Source organism: Drosophila ficusphila, unplaced genomic scaffold (assembly GCF_018152265.1).
Source record: "Drosophila ficusphila isolate 14025-0441.05 unplaced genomic scaffold, ASM1815226v1 contig_414, whole genome shotgun sequence".
In the NCBI taxonomy this organism is placed as follows: Eukaryota; Metazoa; Arthropoda; class Insecta; order Diptera; family Drosophilidae; genus Drosophila; species Drosophila ficusphila.
Window position 1 is genome coordinate 17,903,836 of NW_025064328.1, and position 16,525 is coordinate 17,920,360.

The 16,525-nt window shown below is 48.8% G+C and overlaps 7 protein-coding genes across 8 annotated transcripts; 3 read left to right on the forward strand and 4 right to left on the reverse strand.

Annotated features, from left to right (window-relative positions):
• Positions 1-699: 699 nt before the first annotated feature.
• LOC108093604 (caspase-like) lies at positions 700-2,031 on the forward strand. The gene is made up of 3 exons (XM_017193730.2): positions 700-934; positions 990-1,395; positions 1,470-2,031. The coding sequence occupies exons 1-3, from the start codon at positions 700-702 to the stop codon at positions 1,546-1,548; spliced, it is 720 nt and encodes a 239-aa protein (XP_017049219.1). The 3' UTR covers positions 1,549-2,031.
• Positions 2,032-2,198: 167 nt separating this feature from the next.
• On the forward strand, positions 2,199-3,748 carry LOC108093643. The gene is made up of 5 exons (XM_017193802.1): positions 2,199-2,470; positions 2,677-2,766; positions 2,826-3,069; positions 3,125-3,530; positions 3,601-3,748. Exons 1-5 carry the CDS (start codon positions 2,432-2,434, stop codon positions 3,677-3,679), a joined length of 858 nt encoding a protein of 285 aa, XP_017049291.1. The 5' UTR covers positions 2,199-2,431; the 3' UTR covers positions 3,680-3,748.
• LOC108093645 lies at positions 3,739-4,540 on the reverse strand. Its single transcript, XM_017193804.2, has 4 exons — positions 4,394-4,540; positions 4,250-4,332; positions 4,060-4,198; positions 3,739-3,994 (listed from the first exon to the last, which is right to left on the reverse strand). The coding sequence occupies exons 1-4, from the start codon at positions 4,500-4,502 to the stop codon at positions 3,915-3,917; spliced, it is 411 nt and encodes a 136-aa protein (XP_017049293.1). The 5' UTR covers positions 4,503-4,540; the 3' UTR covers positions 3,739-3,914.
• Positions 4,541-4,553: 13 nt separating this feature from the next.
• Positions 4,554-5,311, reverse strand: LOC108093644. The gene is made up of 4 exons (XM_017193803.1): positions 5,081-5,311; positions 4,940-5,028; positions 4,750-4,882; positions 4,554-4,696 (listed from the first exon to the last, which is right to left on the reverse strand). Exons 1-4 carry the CDS (start codon positions 5,202-5,204, stop codon positions 4,626-4,628), a joined length of 417 nt encoding a protein of 138 aa, XP_017049292.1. The 5' UTR covers positions 5,205-5,311; the 3' UTR covers positions 4,554-4,625.
• A 726-nt stretch (positions 5,312-6,037) lies between these two features.
• On the forward strand, positions 6,038-6,774 carry LOC108093672 (extensin). Its single transcript, XM_017193851.2, has one exon. The coding sequence runs from the start codon at positions 6,083-6,085 to the stop codon at positions 6,686-6,688; it is 606 nt and encodes a 201-aa protein (XP_017049340.1). The 5' UTR covers positions 6,038-6,082; the 3' UTR covers positions 6,689-6,774.
• Positions 6,775-7,231: 457 nt separating this feature from the next.
• On the reverse strand, positions 7,232-7,893 carry LOC108093845. The gene is made up of 4 exons (XM_017194179.1): positions 7,724-7,893; positions 7,586-7,671; positions 7,396-7,528; positions 7,232-7,340 (listed from the first exon to the last, which is right to left on the reverse strand). The coding sequence occupies exons 1-4, from the start codon at positions 7,830-7,832 to the stop codon at positions 7,279-7,281; spliced, it is 390 nt and encodes a 129-aa protein (XP_017049668.1). The 5' UTR covers positions 7,833-7,893; the 3' UTR covers positions 7,232-7,278.
• A 292-nt stretch (positions 7,894-8,185) lies between these two features.
• LOC108093844 (nucleoprotein TPR) lies at positions 8,186-16,404 on the reverse strand. 2 transcript variants are annotated; one of them, XM_017194178.2, is made up of 5 exons: positions 16,114-16,404; positions 9,571-15,709; positions 9,185-9,513; positions 8,994-9,127; positions 8,186-8,748 (listed from the first exon to the last, which is right to left on the reverse strand). In XM_017194178.2, exons 1-5 carry the CDS (start codon positions 16,262-16,264, stop codon positions 8,458-8,460), a joined length of 7,044 nt encoding a protein of 2,347 aa, XP_017049667.1. In that variant the 5' UTR covers positions 16,265-16,404; the 3' UTR covers positions 8,186-8,457. The 2 variants fall into 2 exon arrangements, with proteins under 2 accessions (XP_017049667.1, XP_017049666.1); XM_017194177.2 differs by having other exon boundaries at positions 8,994-9,130.
• Positions 16,405-16,525: the final 121 nt, after the last annotated feature.

Sequence of the window (16,525 nt, forward strand, 5' to 3'; positions counted from 1 at the left end):
AATGCATAAAAATAATCTTGCCAAAGATAATCGAAAGCTTTGAGATAACGTCGCTCTTTGTTCGGTAGAGTTACCCTATAATCACCCAGAACACCACTTTAGTCTTAACAATGCAAATGGATTGTCAACAGCTACCGCTAGAAAGCAAAGAAATTAGTCGGTCGTATCCGGATGTAATTGACTGCTAAAAAGTGTTTGGTCTGCCTTTTATGAGAACTAAAAAAGATCAAAACTACTTTTTGTTTAAGACAGTGCAGGATCTGCAAAAGAGACAGCCATAATGTCGTCACCACAAGCGATTAAAATGGTGTTTAAAATGGTAGGTACATCAGTGAACTCGGAGGAAATGTGCATTGAAGGGATTCTCATATCGAATTTGTCATTAAGTTACACGGGATTTGTGCTATTTGCTTACGTTTTTAAAATTCAATTTTTCGTTATCTTATCAAGGTGAAAACCAAATGCGTAATCGGTCAAAAATAATGTTTCGCCTGCTCAATTATCATTAAAAAACAAAACCCTCAATTGATCTTTTTTTTAGGATAGTGACGTGTTTTCCGAATCTGTAAGATATGAAAAGGATAATGAAACTCCTAGGGAGTTCCAACCCGTGAGCATGGTTTTTAAAATGGTGAGAACAACAACAAAAACAAGATCCAGGGATTGTGTCAATTGTAACTGCATTTAAAGGATGCTCAAATGGAGGTTATTGAAAGACCCGCGGTTCCGAGTTCTAATATTTCCCAGCAGAAGCTGCAGCCTCCTTATGTCTGCATACTGAATCACGAAGATTTTTCGGAAAATCCTGGTCTCAATCGAAAGGGCAGCTCAAAGGATGTCGAAGCACTGCACAGGACCTTCAAGAAACTTAATTGCCAGATCGAAGACGTTAGCAATCCAACGTTTGCCAAGGTTCAGGACACAATGGAGAAATGTATGCTAAATAAAGTACAACTTTTTACTTTTAGATTTCTGATACATTTTTACAGTGTCTGAAAAAAACTTTGACAACCTGGCTGGAGTGGTAATCGTCATCTTGAGCCATGGAAAACTGAAAGAAAAGATCCTCACCTGCGACAGTAAAAATTACGACTTAGACGAACATGTTCTCTTTAAGCTCAATGAAAACGAAACTCTGAAAAGGAAACACAAAATCCTGATAGTCCAAGCCTGCAAGGGCGGGTGGGAGATGGATGCTGCTTATGAAGATGGCTCACAGTTTATGAAGTGCTACAGCACCACAGAAGGTTTTGTGAGCTATCGCAACCGCTCGACTGGTTCGATTTATATACAAACCCTGTGCGCCGCAATGGATCAGGATGCCCTCAAGAAGGACTTTAAGTTGATCATTGAGGATGTAAACGAGAAGGTGGAAAAGTTGGCCGAGCTTAAAGGGTACGTTTTAAAATTTGTAATACAAGATTCTTAGGGCGAAGAAATATGTACTTTTATTTTCCCCTTATTTACAGTATAAACCAAAAGCCATCGATATCTTATAACAAATGGCAACCGCTCTGTTTTGGACACTTTGTAAACAACGTACTGTAAATAGTAAAAAAAGAAAGAAACCTGCAGTAAAACGAACTTTTAAATAATCTTTAAAGTTTTATAAGGGTATCGTCCAGTCGGAGTGTGAATCTGAATTACCAAAGAAGAGCGCAATTGCGTTTAAGTTAACTGAACACAGACTAAGGTGATTAGCAGATAACTCAAATACTATTAAGACAACAGGCCGTTGGAAAAACGGATCCCTCAATCCAGACTCAAAGACTTTTGTAAAAATTAAAAATATATATTTTGCCATATTTTGCCCTCAATCCAGACTCAAAGACCATTTAATTCTGATAATTAAACTTCTACCGCATCTTGAGGATGTCTCACTTCGACGTAGTACAATATTTGACCCAAATTGTATCACGAAGATATCATAAAATCTTTTTTTTATAACTACTACAAATTTTTACTTTTAGTCTACTTAGTTTTATTGCTCCTGTTAGTAATTATTTTGAAAAAAATTAAAAATAAATTTTTGTAAAAATGAAAAATATATTTGTATTTTGTAAAAATTAAAAATACATATATATTTTGGCAAAAGTCATGTTTTTAATGGGGTCCGAGGTAACTTTCAACTTCTGAAATAAATCAAGAAGCCCTCGGCAAGGGTATTAAAATAATCTTGGTAATTCAAAAGCTTTCAGATAACGCCGGACTTTGAGAATTATTCAAAATTATTTCTCAGAGCACCATTTTAGTCTCAACAAGGGAAATGGACTGTCAACAGCTACCGCTGGAAAGCAAATAAACTATTAGTCAGTCTTGTCCGGATATAATTGACTGCTAAGTATTCGTATTCTTTCTCGAAAAAAGTGTTCGGTCTGCCTTTTAATGAGAACCCACAACTAATAAGATTAAAAGTGCAAAGTGTGCAATAATGACGCAGCCATCGGAGCATAAAATGGTGTTTAAAATGGTAGGTACATCAACGACTTAGGGAGAAATGTGCACAGAAAGGATTCTCACATCGAATTTGTCTTTAAGTTACACGACTTTGGTGCTATTTGCTTACGTTGTTATAATGCAATTTTTCGTTATCTTATCAAGGCGAAAACCAAATGCGTAATCGGTCAAAAATAATGTTTCGCCTGCATAAAAACCCTCAATTGATCTTTTTTGTAGGACAGTGACGTGTTTTCCGAATCTGTAAAGTATGAAAAGGATAATGAATCTCCTAGGGAGTTCCAACCCGTGAGCATGGTTTTTAAAATGGTGAGAACAACAACAAAAACAAGATCCAGGGATTGTGTCAATTGTAACTGCATTTAAAGGATGCTCAAATGGAGGTTATTGAAAGACCCGCGGTTCCGAGTTCTAATAATTCTCAGCAGAAGCTGCAGCCTCCTTATGTCTGCATACTGAACCACGAAGATTTTTCGGAAAATCCTGGTCTCAATCGAAAGGGCAGCTCAAAGGATGTCGAAGCACTGCACAGGACCTTCAGGAAACTTAATTGCCAGATTGAAGACGTTAGCAATCCAACGTTTGCCAAGGTTCAGGACACAATGGAGAAATGTATGCTAAATAAAATATAACTTGTTACTTTTAGATTTCTGATACATTTTTACAGTGTCTGAAAAAAACTTTGACAACCTGGCTGGAGTGGTAATCGTCATCTTGAGCCATGGAGACCTGAAAGAAAAGATCCTCACCTGCGACAGTAAAGTGTACGACTTAGACGAACATGTTCTCTTTAAGCTCTTTGAAAACCGCACGCTGAGAAGGAAACACAAAATCCTAATAGTTCAAGCCTGCAGGAACGGGTGGGAGAAGGAGGCTGTGATGAGGCATGGCTCTCAGTTCATGAAGTGTTACAGCACCACAGAACGTTTTGACAGCTTTCTCGACCCATCGACTGGGTCGATTTATATACAAACCCTGTGCGCCGCAATGGATCAGGATGCCCTCGAGAAGGACTTTAAGTTGATCATTGAGGATGTAAACGAGAAGGTGGAAAAGTTGGCCAAACTTAAAGGGTAAGTTTTAAATTTTGTGATACAAGATCCTTAGAGCGAAGAATTACTTTTATTTTCCCTATATTTACAGTACAAACCAAACGCCATCGATATCTTATAACAAATGGCAACCGCTCTGTTTTGGACACTTTGTGAAGAACGCATTGTAAAAATAGTTTTAAAAATAATAGCTTTCAAGAAAGAAACCCGCAGTAAAACGAGTAGGTACTTAAAAAATCTTTGAAGTTTACTATGGTATCGTCTAGTCGGAGTGGAAATCCGATTTACCAAAGGAAAGCTCAATTGCATTTGAGTTAACTGAACACAGACTAAGGCCGTTGGAGAAACGGCCGTTGGAGAAACGGATCTCTCAATCCAGACTCAAGGACAATTTAATTCCGATAATTAAACTTCTACGGCATCTTCAGGATTTCTCACTTCAAGGTAGTACGAGAAGACGACCATCCAGAAGTAGACGTCCATGCCTGGAAAGCAATGTTATGGGTTTTTTCATAGAGCATGCAGTTCAGGAATTGCATTGGTAACTCACAAATGTAAACAGCCGAGCACGGAATAATGAGCTCTCTGTACGGCTGGCTGGTAAACGTCATGTAGATGCAGTAGATGGTCAAGATCATGCAGTTGGTGAGGCTGGTGATCAGAAAGAACATCAGCAGGACAGTCGACCTCTATGGTAGATCTGCAGTATTGGTACTACTTGTGGTTTCATCTGGACTTACAAGTAGAACTCCGCCCAGCAGAAAAGTGCAGCCGATGCAGTGGCAGATGGCCACCGCCTGCTCCATGTGGGCAATGAACTCCTCTGCAAGTCGAGGCATTTAATACCGGAATGCGATTACGAATTCATCACAGGTGGAACTTACGACCGGCCAGGTTGAGCACCACCAGGTTGATGACGAAATCCAACACGGCGATAATAATGCAGGCCGTGCGCAATTTAATGCAACAAAGGCATTTCCGGAGACGCCACATTTTTCAATTTTGATTCTAAATCCCTGAAAGCTGATTGAAAAGGCGAGGGAATTATTAGAGATCCAAAGGTTTTATTACCATGAGCACTGTACAATTTAATACAACTATAATAGGAGATCACAATCAGAGGAAGAGGGCTCCTCCCAAGGCGGCGTAAAAGGAGTAGGCCACCAGCCAGAAATATAGGCACAAAACTAGAAAGTTAGGGGATCAGCGATGGAAGTATCAGCACTTCAGTGCTACTCACAGAACATTAAGGCATAGGTGACTATTATCCAGAACCAAATAACTAGAATCACGTCCGATATTATCAAAATGATCATCGCCAGGGCCATTATCATAGTCATTAGTATGTAGAATAGCATCCAGCCGCTTTTTAGCTAGAGAAAACCATTATGAACGAAAGCAATAAGCAATTAAAGGTGGTCTCATCTAACCCGAAAACACCCGATGATCAGAACGACGCAGCTCAGGATGTGCAGCATTATGAAGATAATAACCAGAGCATGTCCCAGATCAGGATTGCCTGCGGGTTACCAGAATAGCTCATTCTTGCCGGAAATCCACGCCTTACTCACCTGACTCCCCGAAGAGGGCGATAAAAGTGCCCCCGATGATATCCGCTAAGATGTGCAGGATCCCGACTATTATGGTACCGATGCGCAGATCCACGCAGCAGCAACATCTTTGAAGGTAGATCATACTGCCGATGCTCTAGAAACCCGATGCGCTTTTTAAAGTGTCTAATCTATATTGTTTCTAGTATTGGGTTGTTATTAACAACTGTTTCGTGTTGGTCTGGTATAAGTTCTGACACTCAATGCTAAGTACTTTGTAAGGTAGTTTACTTAAAATCTAGTGAAGCGAATGACCTTTATAAAATGAGTTAATAACTTTAAAATAACTTTATTTCTCTCTCTATTTCTCATATTTGTTTTAGTTACACAATTAAGTGGATACTTGTCGTGTAATGCTTTTATTTTTCCAAGTTGTATTCCTGAGTTCCGTGGGTGAGTAACCTTTTTTAAAGTAGCCACTTCGTAAATATTTAAGTGGAGATCGCCGATCGAAATGACCGTCCGTGGCCTACCAGCGGAATGTACATATGATCGTGTCAATAGCGTTATATAATAAATTACAAGTGAACATCGCAATCGGCCATTTAGGCGTATACTTTTGGCAAATATTAACCGAAAAGGGGCCGGGAAGCCCCAGAAAAAAGAAACAGAAAATAAAACAGAACGTGACGACGCCGACAAGCCCCTCCCTTTTGGTTTCGGTTTCGTTTTCGTCACCCACATCCGAATCTGAATTCGAATCCGAATCGGAAACGGAGTCCACCAAGTGCGCTGGTATCGAAATCGAAACCGAAATGGGCACAATGCGCTGGCTAATTTGTATGCATCGCGGATTGCTGGCGGGGATTGAAGAGCTCGGCGTAACGCGATTGGGAAGCCATCGGAGATATTATGCAAAGGCGGGGGTTATACCACTCGTCTGCCGGTGGATCCATATAAAACGGTCGATTGACCTGCAGCAGTAGCTTCATTCGCAGCGGAACCCCCGACAAGATCAGCAGCATGCAGACGCAGTGTATCCTCCTCCTCCTCGTGGCCACCGGCTTGGCCCTGTGTGTGGCCCGCCCGGAGCCGCCAAAGTCCCGCTATGGACCGCCGCCGCCACCAGCGCCCCAAAAGGAATACGGTCCTCCGGCTCCGGCGGCCCAACCCCTGCCCATCTACGGACCACCGGCCGCCTTCTACGGACCACCAGCCGCCTCGGAGGCGCTGGTCACCAAGAACGTGTACGTGCACGTGCCGCCAGAGGAGCCCGAATTCTATCCGGCCTCGTCGCCCATCCAGACGGCTGTGCCCAAGAAGCACTACAAGATCATCTTCATCAAGGCGCCCAACCCGCCCACTCCGGTGCGCCAGGTGCTGCCGCCTCCCGTGCAGGATGAGCACAAGACCCTCGTTTACGTGCTGGTGAAGAAGCCCGAGGAGCAGCAGCCCCTCATCCTGCCCGCCCCCGAGCCCACGGAGCCCAGCAAGCCAGAGGTGTACTTCATCAAGTACAAGCAGCAGCAGCAGCAGCCCAAGCCGGCTACCCAGTACGGCCCACCGCCCTCCGCCCCCTCGGAGGAGTACGGAGCACCTCCTGCCCCCCGCACCCTGGAGCAGTTCTAGTTCGTAGTGTCGCCGAGGTTCACAGCCCATGAATGTACATATTATTTATGATCGCTGCCATTAAAGAGAGTTTAGAGAATGCGAAATCAACCGGATCTTGAGTTCTTGGGGAAACACTCGTACAGAGGAGCTGAATTTAATATTCAAGAAGCAATCTTTACTTATAATTTAAGTATAATATTATTTATGAGAAGAAACTTTACAGTAGGCCAGACCTGATGGAGCTTCAGTTGTTTGTAGAACAGTATGCATATAACTAAACATATAAAAAAACTAAAAGTAGAGTTATGCGGATTGTTATTCCATCCATTCTGCTCCGAATATTGGTGAATAAAGCCCCTTTTAAACTCTTTAATCCTGGCGGAAACATCACCTATTATGCATAACTTACCTCTTTGTTTTTAAGCCCACATCATTTCTGATTTTAAGGTTCGTTAAAGTATAGATGTTTACATGTTGCTAGAGAAAAAAAGAAAAAGCTTTTTTACTTCTTTAATTATGTCGAAGTTTTCATTCAATTTCCCAGAATAATACGACGGGTTATCATTTTTAATTTGTTATTTTAAGGAACAATACAAAAATATATAAGCTTAAGTGTCCTTTAATCGATCATAGTAGGAGAAGACTATTAACCAGAAGTACAGGCCAAGAACTGAAAAGAGATTTTAACAAGCGATTCATTAAGGAATTATAGAAAGGTATCTTACGGGACTGAAGTATGTCGAAGACAAGATAATCATTAACAATCCCTTCGGTGGCCACAAACACGCCCTCGGCAACCAAAAGGAAGAACCGAAGGCATGACACTGAGAGGTACGGCAGCAGAAAACATCTTAGCCCCTGAAATGAAAAGGATTTACTCTCCTCAAAAAAAATTAAACTACTGGGAGGCTTTACCAGGACAGCTCCTAGCAAAAGGAATATGCAGCAGATAACGTAGACACCGCTCACGATTAGGGAAAGAAGCCCCAACAGACTGTCGCCTAGATATACGGGTGATATACACTATCGATCCATAAGGACACATCCACTTACGGTCCACGAAAAACCGATCCAATCCTCGGAAGAGAACCTCAACAATGGCAATCAGAATGCAGCCGCATTTCAGCTCAATGCAGCAACAGCAGTTATCGGAGTAGATCATCTTGGGTTCACTAGGTTTTCTAAACCCGTTTCAGATGTTTGCCGCTTGGCCAACTTACAAAAACAGGTAATTATGTTTAGGCGTCAATTCTTATCACGTTCCATGTTCCACTGCTGTGGTCTGCATAATTAATTGGCTTTGTGCGGCTTAGACCAATTAAGGTCATTGCCACCGAATTTCTGCGCAAGATTGTTGATCAGTGGGCCTTTCTTGGTAATAAAACATTGATAATTTGTTTAAGTGACGACAAAACTGTTATTTATTGAATTAAAAAAAACAGTAAAAACCACTAGCAAAACATTTAAGTAAACCATCTCGTAATCCCTGCCCTACCCCAAGATATAGACCTGTGCTGACCATTAAATAATTGAATGTTTATTATAATTCGTATAGCTAAAGTGAATGTACAATAACCGAAGACCTTTGCGTCTTGGCAACTGCAAAAAAATCCTGACTCGAAAGCGGGAGAATGTGGAGTAGTAATTGTAGTTGCGGGGTGGTCTAGTCGATTCAGTAAACCTAGTAATAGTTAAATGCGAGGAGACTTATCTCTAGCCCAGTAAACGCAATGATTATAGTCAGCCTACAGCGGACTTTCGTCTGCGGGTCCGCCGAACTCCTCGCCCTAGGGGAATCGTCCGCCGCTGTTGAAGTTGTTCGGAGACGGGCGACGGATGGGCCGCCGACTGCGGGCCCTCTGGGCGAAGCGATTGTTGTTTGGCGGCATCTGGTCCCGCTGCATGTTACCCGGCGACGTCTCCCGCTGCCAGACGATGCGCTGCGGTCGGTTCTGGTTGTTCGGACTGCCGCCGCGCATCATGGCGCGTCCTCCTCGTCGCGTGGGCACCGCACTCCGCAGCGTTCGAAAGCGCGTGTTCTCCGACGGCGAGGTGGCCTCCGCCTCTCGACCTTCCTCCTTAAAAATCAAAACAAAATTTTATTCATACATCCGAATACATGTACAAACTTAAATTGATATAAATTGATTAAAAACTTGTTTAGCTTGCATAAACTAAATTAAGATACGTGTTAGTGCTATTTATTCTAGAACTTCTTTCATTCCATTCTCCCATTCAGGGTCTCATTCGGACCAACCTGATTCGATCCACCGTTTACCAGCCACCAGAACAAGTGCTACTTTGGACAAGAACGGGTCCTTACCTCAACACCCACCGCCTGCTTCTCGCCTTCAGAGGAGACGCCATCAGCGCCCTCGCTGTCCTCGGTGGGGTTGCCCTCGGCAAGATTGGCCTGGTTGTGGGACACCTCCGACTGGCTGGTGCCAACATTGGGATCTGCTTGGGTTAACCAATGAGTTTCTGACCGTGTGTGGATTTCATTTAGAAGCTTACTATCGTTTCCCAGGGGCTGGGAGTCTTCTCCTTGGCCAGTGGCCACCGTCTCCTCGGCGAAGGCCTCGTCCGCCTCGCTGGCGTTCTCTGCTCCTCCAGGGTGATCGCCCTCGTTGGCAGCCTTGTTGGCATCGCTGCCACTGCTCTCCCCTGGCTCGCCTTGCTTTTGCGGCGAACTGGCCGTGGCAGCACCCTCGTCGCTCGGCCCAGCACTTTCGTGCGGAGCAGCCTCGGCCACCTCGGCGGTGCCGTCCACTTCGGCGGTCTCCAAGCGGGCGGGCTGCTCGCTAAAGTTCGACACCTGCGGCGAGCTCACTATTTCCACGCAGCTGTTGGGATGGAATCGATTAGTTTGGATCAACCTGAGACTGGAACCTGAAACCCACCTTTCATTGCGACGAGCAGCTGCCGAAGATGTGGAGGCGGCTGCCTGCTTCCAGTTGGAGGCCTCGGCCTGAGGAAGGGAGACCGGATTCGAGGACTCGCCACTGCCACTGGTTATGGCCTGACTCTGGTTGTTCTCCTGCGCGGAAGCGGAGGCGGTGGCCACCGCCTGGCTGTCCAGCGACTGGCTCTCTTCCTGCGCCTGCAGGTGCTGTCCGGGCACCTCCTCAATGTCCACCTCGTTGTTGTCCTGGGCATCCACGGCGATGTCGTTGTCATCGTCAGCGCCCTCGTTGTCGTCGATCTCGTTGTCCTGCTCGTAGGAGTCCTCGTAGCCCTCCTGCTCGGCTTCGCCGCCGTCAATGGGACCATCGTCGGCGTCGGCCAGGACATCCTCCTCGTCGTCAGAGTCCACCACCTGGATGTCATCCTCCTGGTCGCGTTGCGAGGAGGTCGGCATTTGATCCACGTCCATTCCGGAGTCGCCAATGTGTCCGGCGGACAGTTCGCCGCTGTGCATCGGACCGCGGAGTCGCTTCGTCATTTTTGGCATCTTATCGGGCACTCCCTCCTCGTTGGTGGTGGACGAATCCCCCTCGACGTCGCGTGGCCGCTTGATGCCCTGCGACGAACAGCCGGCCTGGGTGGTGGTCACATTGCTGCTGGACGGAGTGTGCCGGCTGTGGCTGCTCACCACCGTCGAGGAGCTGCTGCTGCTGCCCGACGTGCTCGGCTGCTGGCTCTGGCTGCCGCCGTCCTGGACACTCGGAGCCGTGGCGTTCGGCGCTGAGGTGGAGCTGGACGACGAAGAGGAGCCTTCCACGCGCGGCGAAACCAGAGCCACCACCTGCTGCTGGGCTCCGCCCGCGAACAGCTGCGATTCGTTCTGTTGCGGATGCTGGATGCTCTCCGCCTCCTGGGAACTTTCGGCCGCGGACGAGGCACCCATCGGCGGAATGGCAGCCACGGCCACCGATGCCGAGCTGGTGGATGGCATGTAGTCGGTGTGCGAGGACGTGGGCGAGGAGGACGCCATCGACTCGAGGGCCGCACTTCCGGTGGTGTGGACCTGCTGCTGAGGCGGCACCAGAGCGGTCTGGGCCACCGCCGAGCTGCCCCCGCTGGCCGCAGCGGATGTGGTCGAAGTGGATGACGAAGAGGAGGAGGAGGAGGTGGTGGTGCTGGATCCAGCTGGTGGCTGCTGGCTGGTCGGAAGAATGGCGGCCGTGCGGCTGTTCTGGACCGAAATTGGGCGGATGCTGGCCAGAGGAGTCTCGCCGCCGCGCCACGGAGTCACGGTGGCCGACTGCTGCACTGTGGCCGATCCGGACATTGGCTTCACGTTGGCCGTGCGGGGAGAGCTCTCTGAGATGTTGCCCTTCTCGGCCACGGAACTGGTCGACGGCTTTGTGGACTGCTGCGATCCCAGCTGGCGGGTGAGCTGGTTGATTCTCATGTGCAGCGATTCGTTTTCGCGGGAGAGTCGCTGGTTGATGTCCTTATTGGCGGCAATGTTGTCCTGCAGTTCCTTTTCCAGGCGGGTGATCGTCTCGTCGTAGGAGGACTTGGTGCCGGCAAAGGATGTCTCCTGGTTGGCCAAATCAGTACGAGCCACCGTGAGGTCCACCACCAGTTTGTCCAACTTAGCCTTGTACTCCTGGCGCACAGCATTGGCATCCGTTTCGGGCTCTGTGCGTTTCTTCAGCTCCTCGTTCTCCTTTGTCAGCTTCTCTTGCTCTTCCTTCAGTGCCCTCAATTGACCGTTGACCTCCTCCAACTCGGCTCGAATCTTCTCCAGCTCTGCGATGGACTCGGTACCGCCTGCTTGGGCTTGCAGACCCATGTAGTAATCCTTGTAGCGCTTGGCCAGCTTGCGCAGCTGCAACTCCTTGGTATCCTTGTCGGCTATGGTCTTGTCCTTTGTCTCCAACTCCTCGTTGGCCTTCAGCAGCTCCTCCTCCTTCTGCAGCAGCCTGTTCTTCAGCTCCATGATGTCCTGCCCCTGGCGCGTGTTGTTCTGCTTGAGGTTGTTGGACTCGTCCGCCTGCTTCTTGCGCGCCTCGTCCAGCAGTTGCAGGTGTTTGTTCAGCATCGGAATCTCTGTGTCCAGGCGCTGCTTCAGCAGGGCCAGCTCATCGGCCTGCTTCTTGTTCTGCTCCTTCTCGGCCGTGAGCAACTTAGCCAGGTGCTCGCGCTCGGATTGCAAGCGCTTGAACTCCTCCGGATTGCGGTTGCTCTTCTCGACCAACGCATTGGCGCGCTGCCGCCACTTGATGGCCTCGGTGCGCAGCGAGGTGTTCTCCACATTGATCTCCTCGATCTTCGAGGTCAGTTCCTTGTTGCTGCACTGCAGCGGGAACAGCTCCTTCTCCAGGCTGCTGATACGATCAGTGAGTTCGGCGACACGAGCGGTCAACGCATTTCGCTCCTCGCGAAGAATGCGATTGCTGTCGGTGATGGCGTTCAGCGTTTCGATCTTGCGCAGAACCTCCTCGTGCTTATTGGCAGAGACCACGTCCGCCTGGCTCTTGGCGCGCTCCTGGTTAAGATAACCATTAAGTTCGTCTACCTTTTTCTGCTGAATGGTGTGCTCCGAGACGAGGCGGGCGTTCTCCGCCTTCAGGATGTCTATTTTGGCGGCAAACAGATCCTTCTCCCTGCGCAGGAACTTGATGATCTTCAACAGCTGCTCGTTGTTCCTGCCCTCGATGCTAGCGGACATTCCAGAGGCATTGAGGCTCTGGTCAGCATCCATGGCGGAATCATTCAGGGAGGTGTTCGGGTTCTGACTTTGGCTGGCCAGAACAGCTAGTTGGGCGGTCAGCGCTTCAATCTGATCGTGCAGACTAGAGTTCAGGGCATGCAGATCGGCCACGCGCTTCTCCGACTCCTCCTTCTCCTTGTCCAGCAGTTGCTGCGCCTCGGCATTGGAGCTCAGCAGCTTGTCGTAGGCGGCCTGCAGGGAATCGCGACCCGATTTCAGCTGATTCAGCTCGTCGTTGGCCTTGTAGAATTCCGCCTTGAAACGGGTCAGCTCCTGGATGTCCGCCGAGTGCTGCACCATTCCGTTGGCGTACTTCACCTCCACGGCACTTAGGGATTCAGCCAGCTTTGTATTCTCGTTGCGCAGCGTGCGAATAGTTTGATTGGCCTCCGTGAGCTTCTCGAGCACACTCTTCAGCTCCTCCTGGGCCGACTTCAGCTGGCCCGACTGGTTGACCACCTTGCTTTGCTCGGTGACATTGGACAGCATCGCCTCGGCCTCCAGATCGCTGATGCGTGTCTTCAGCTCGGCCTCGGAGCTCTGGAGTCTCTTGATTTCCTCCTCCTGCTTGGCCACCAGCTCGGTGTGCAGATCGTGCAAACGTTTGATCTCGCTTTCGGCGCTCTGCGACATCTTGTAGAACTGCTCGCCGTGGGCGCGGGCATTGGCCAGCTCCTTGGTGAGCGACTGGATCTCCACGGTGGCCTGGTCCAGCTTGAGCTCGAATTCGCGGGCTCGCTTGTTGGCCGCCGCGATGGGATTGTCGTTGATGGAGGGCGTCAGGCTGTCCTGCAGCTTTTTGCTCAGCTCATTCACCTGATTCACCTTCTGGGCGAGTTCTTCGCGCAGGACCACTAGCTCCTCCTGCCACTTCTCGGCCTGCTGCTTTTCTTCGTCCTTCAGTTTAATGGCCGTCTCCGCCTGCCGCTTGAACTCGTTGATTGACTCGCGGAACTTCTCCTCCTCTTCCTGGAAGTGGCGACGCTGGGCAGCCAGTTCGCGCACCGTGTCATCGAGGCGTTGCTCCAGCCGCTGGCGTCCCTCCATTTCGGACCGCTCCAAGTTGGTCTTGATGAACTCCAGGCTGTTCAGAAGCAGCGACTGGCTCTGCTGCTCGCGGTGGTAGGTCTCCTTTTCGATCTGCAGGCGGGCGGAGGTGTCCCGCAGGATGCGGTTCTCCTGGCGCAAGCTGTGAGCCGCCGAATCGGCAGCCGCATGCTTGCGGTGGGCGGCCATCACTTCGTCCTTGAGCATGAGCACGGTCTGCTCGTGCTTGACAATGGTTTTCTCGTAGCTCTTGGTGCGCTCCTCCAGTGTGGACACCTGCTGCTTGTAGGTGTCTATGTTCTTGTGCAGCAGCTCGATCTGCTCCTTTTGGAACTCGGTGGCGTTCATCAGCTTGCAGTTGGCGCTTGTCAGCTCGCGCACCTCCTTGCGCATTGAGTCGAACTGCTCCTGGGCCAGCGCATCGTTTTTGCGCTTTTCGCTGGTGTAGTAGTCGTAGTTCTCCTTCAGGGAGGCGTACTTCTTGCCCTCCTCTTCCAGTTGCTGCTCCAGCGTGCGCACTCTGCGCTCTAGCCTTCCGTGCTCCTCCGCCTGAGCGGCTGTCAGTGTTGAGGTCTCGAGGACTGAGTCGTTCAGCTCCAGATTGGGGTCATCCAGATCCACAGTACGTTGGCCCAACTTCTTTTGGGCCGCGAAGTAGTACTTCTTGTAGCGATCGCACTTGGAGAGCAATGTGCTAACTGTGTCATTCTTCTGGGCCAATAGCTCTTCCATTTCGGCAAAACGGGCTTTGACCTTCTCCAGCTGCTTTTCGGCCTGCTCCAGCAAGAGTTTGTTGTTGTCTTTGTCGACTGCCTCTAGCGATTCAGCGAGATCACGGCTGACTCTTAGCAAGTCCTTGTTCTTTTGGACCAGCTCCTCGATGGAGCCAAAGGTGACTAGGTGATCGGTAATCACATTTTCGCTGGTGGTCGGTGCGCGCTGTGGCTGTCGGATGTGCGGCACGCCGGCTCTCAAGCAGTTCACTTCGTGAAGCAGCATGCACACCTGTCGGCTGAGGTCGTTCTGCGTCTGCTTCAGCTTCTTGCTCTCCTTCTGGTTGTGGCTCAGGTTGCAGGAGACCCTCTCCAGTTCGTGGTCTAACATTACCTTCTGCTCCATTAACTCCTGGTACTCTTGGCGAAGCAGGTTGTGCTCCTCGCTCAGTTTGCGGAATTCGGAGCTACGTTTCTCGATCATCGGAACATTCTCGCTGATTTCCTCCAGAATGGATTTTACCTGCAGCTTCAACTGTTCGTTCTCGCGCTTCTGCAACTCGAGTTCTTCGCTATTCTTTGCGTACATTGAGTAGAGTTCGGTTAGCGAAAGATCGGAGCGCATCAAGCGATTAGCTATAGCAGCACTGGGGGCCAACTTGCAGATGGCGCTCTCTAGCGTGCTCTCCTGGGCCTCCTTCAGCAAGACGTTGGCTCCTGCCAGCTCCCGTTGCAGCTCTTCAATCTTCTTGTTCTGCTCCTTCAGTTCGGCAGCGTGATTTTGCTTAAGCGTAGCAATCTGTGCCTCCAGTTCAGCGCCCTGATCCTCGGTCTCCTGCAGCATACGCTTCATATCGGCAATACCCTGCAGCAGTTCCTCCCTCTGAGCCACGTGATTGGCTTCCGTGTTTTTGAAAATATCGAACAGCTTCTCCTTGGCATCAAGCTCCTTCTTTAGTAGCTCCACATACTCCTCGGTGGCCAGGTTTTGCTTGTACGTATTGTCGTTATGGGCCTCCAATTTACCGTTTAGTTCCTTAATAGTCTTCAAAGCTTGTTCGTATTGTCCCTGCACCATGTGCAGTTCATCAGTCTTCTCCTTCAGTCGCGACTCCAACTGCATGGTGTTAAGCGAGTGCTCCCGCCGGATATTATGCAGCTCGGCGTTGTTTCTGTTGAGATCGGCGCTGAGCAGCTGAATCTCCTGCTGCATCATTTGGCGCTCGCTCTCCATGCGATTCTCCTTCAGCTCAAGAGCCACCTCCTTGCTCTGAATCTCGTCTACGCGGGCAATGGCCTCGCACTTGGCGGCGATGGCGCCACTTAGCTGCTGCTGGTAGGTGTGCAGGTCCTGCTTCAATCGCTCCAACTCCGCCTGCTGCCGCTCGATTACCTTCATCAACGAATCGCGCTCCTCGACGGCCGCAAACTTCTCCTTGCGCAAATGGGACACATCCAGCTCATAGTTGGTCACTGTCTGAAGCAGCTGGACCCTTTCCGCGGACACTTGGTCCAGCTGGCTACGCAGCTCGGCGACATTTAGCTCAAAGTTGTTGAACTTGGCCAGGTAGTCCTCCATTTTGTTTTCTAACTCCTCGCTCTTTTGCTCGGCTTCGGCTGTGAATGTGCAATAGGTGTCATTTATAAGAAAGAATTTAAATATTTTTATTCATGATTTGCAGTTTAAATATTTTGGTGGGAAAATTTCGGGGCCAGTGTTACCACACTACTGGCAGATAAAAATTTGGTACAACAAAAAGTGCAGCAGCCATTGTTTCTTTTTCAGTGCAAGAAGTCGATTATCGAAGAAAATGAAAGATATAAACAATAAAAGCCACAAATGGCTGCCAAATGAACATCTATCGTAATAAAATCGCTATATTAGTTTTGTTCGCAGGCAACAAAATGTACAAAATTAGCCGGCATGCCAAAAAGTGCAGTCCCGTAGGTACATAAACAAACCCAACTTAAATGCTGCTATGAGCAGAAAATGTAGGCATTCAAGCAACGAATTAACTTACCCAAGCGATTGGCTGCCGCGCGTTCCTTGCAATACTCATCCGAAAAATTTTTTATGTACGCCGACAACTTCTTTTGGACATCTTCCGGCACGAGTTTCAGCTCATCGGGCTGAAGTATTAGGTCCAGACTTTGTGGACCGCTGAGATCCATTTTCGCAGGTGATCCTTGTCAAGCAGTGGTGAAATTGGAGTGGAACGTGCGAAATATACAAAATGTTCTCAGTTATTTGCAAAATTGCAGGAATCCAGACGAGACGCGAAAAACAGAGTAACCGTGCGTGCAGTTGAGTTAATATCCCGCAGGGCGATAAACGCCCTAAATATTCCTCTAGCCGCAAAAAACTCTCATGTGAACGCTTTACAACACTTTTCAAAAGTTAAATTTGAATTCAAAACCACGAAAACAAACAGT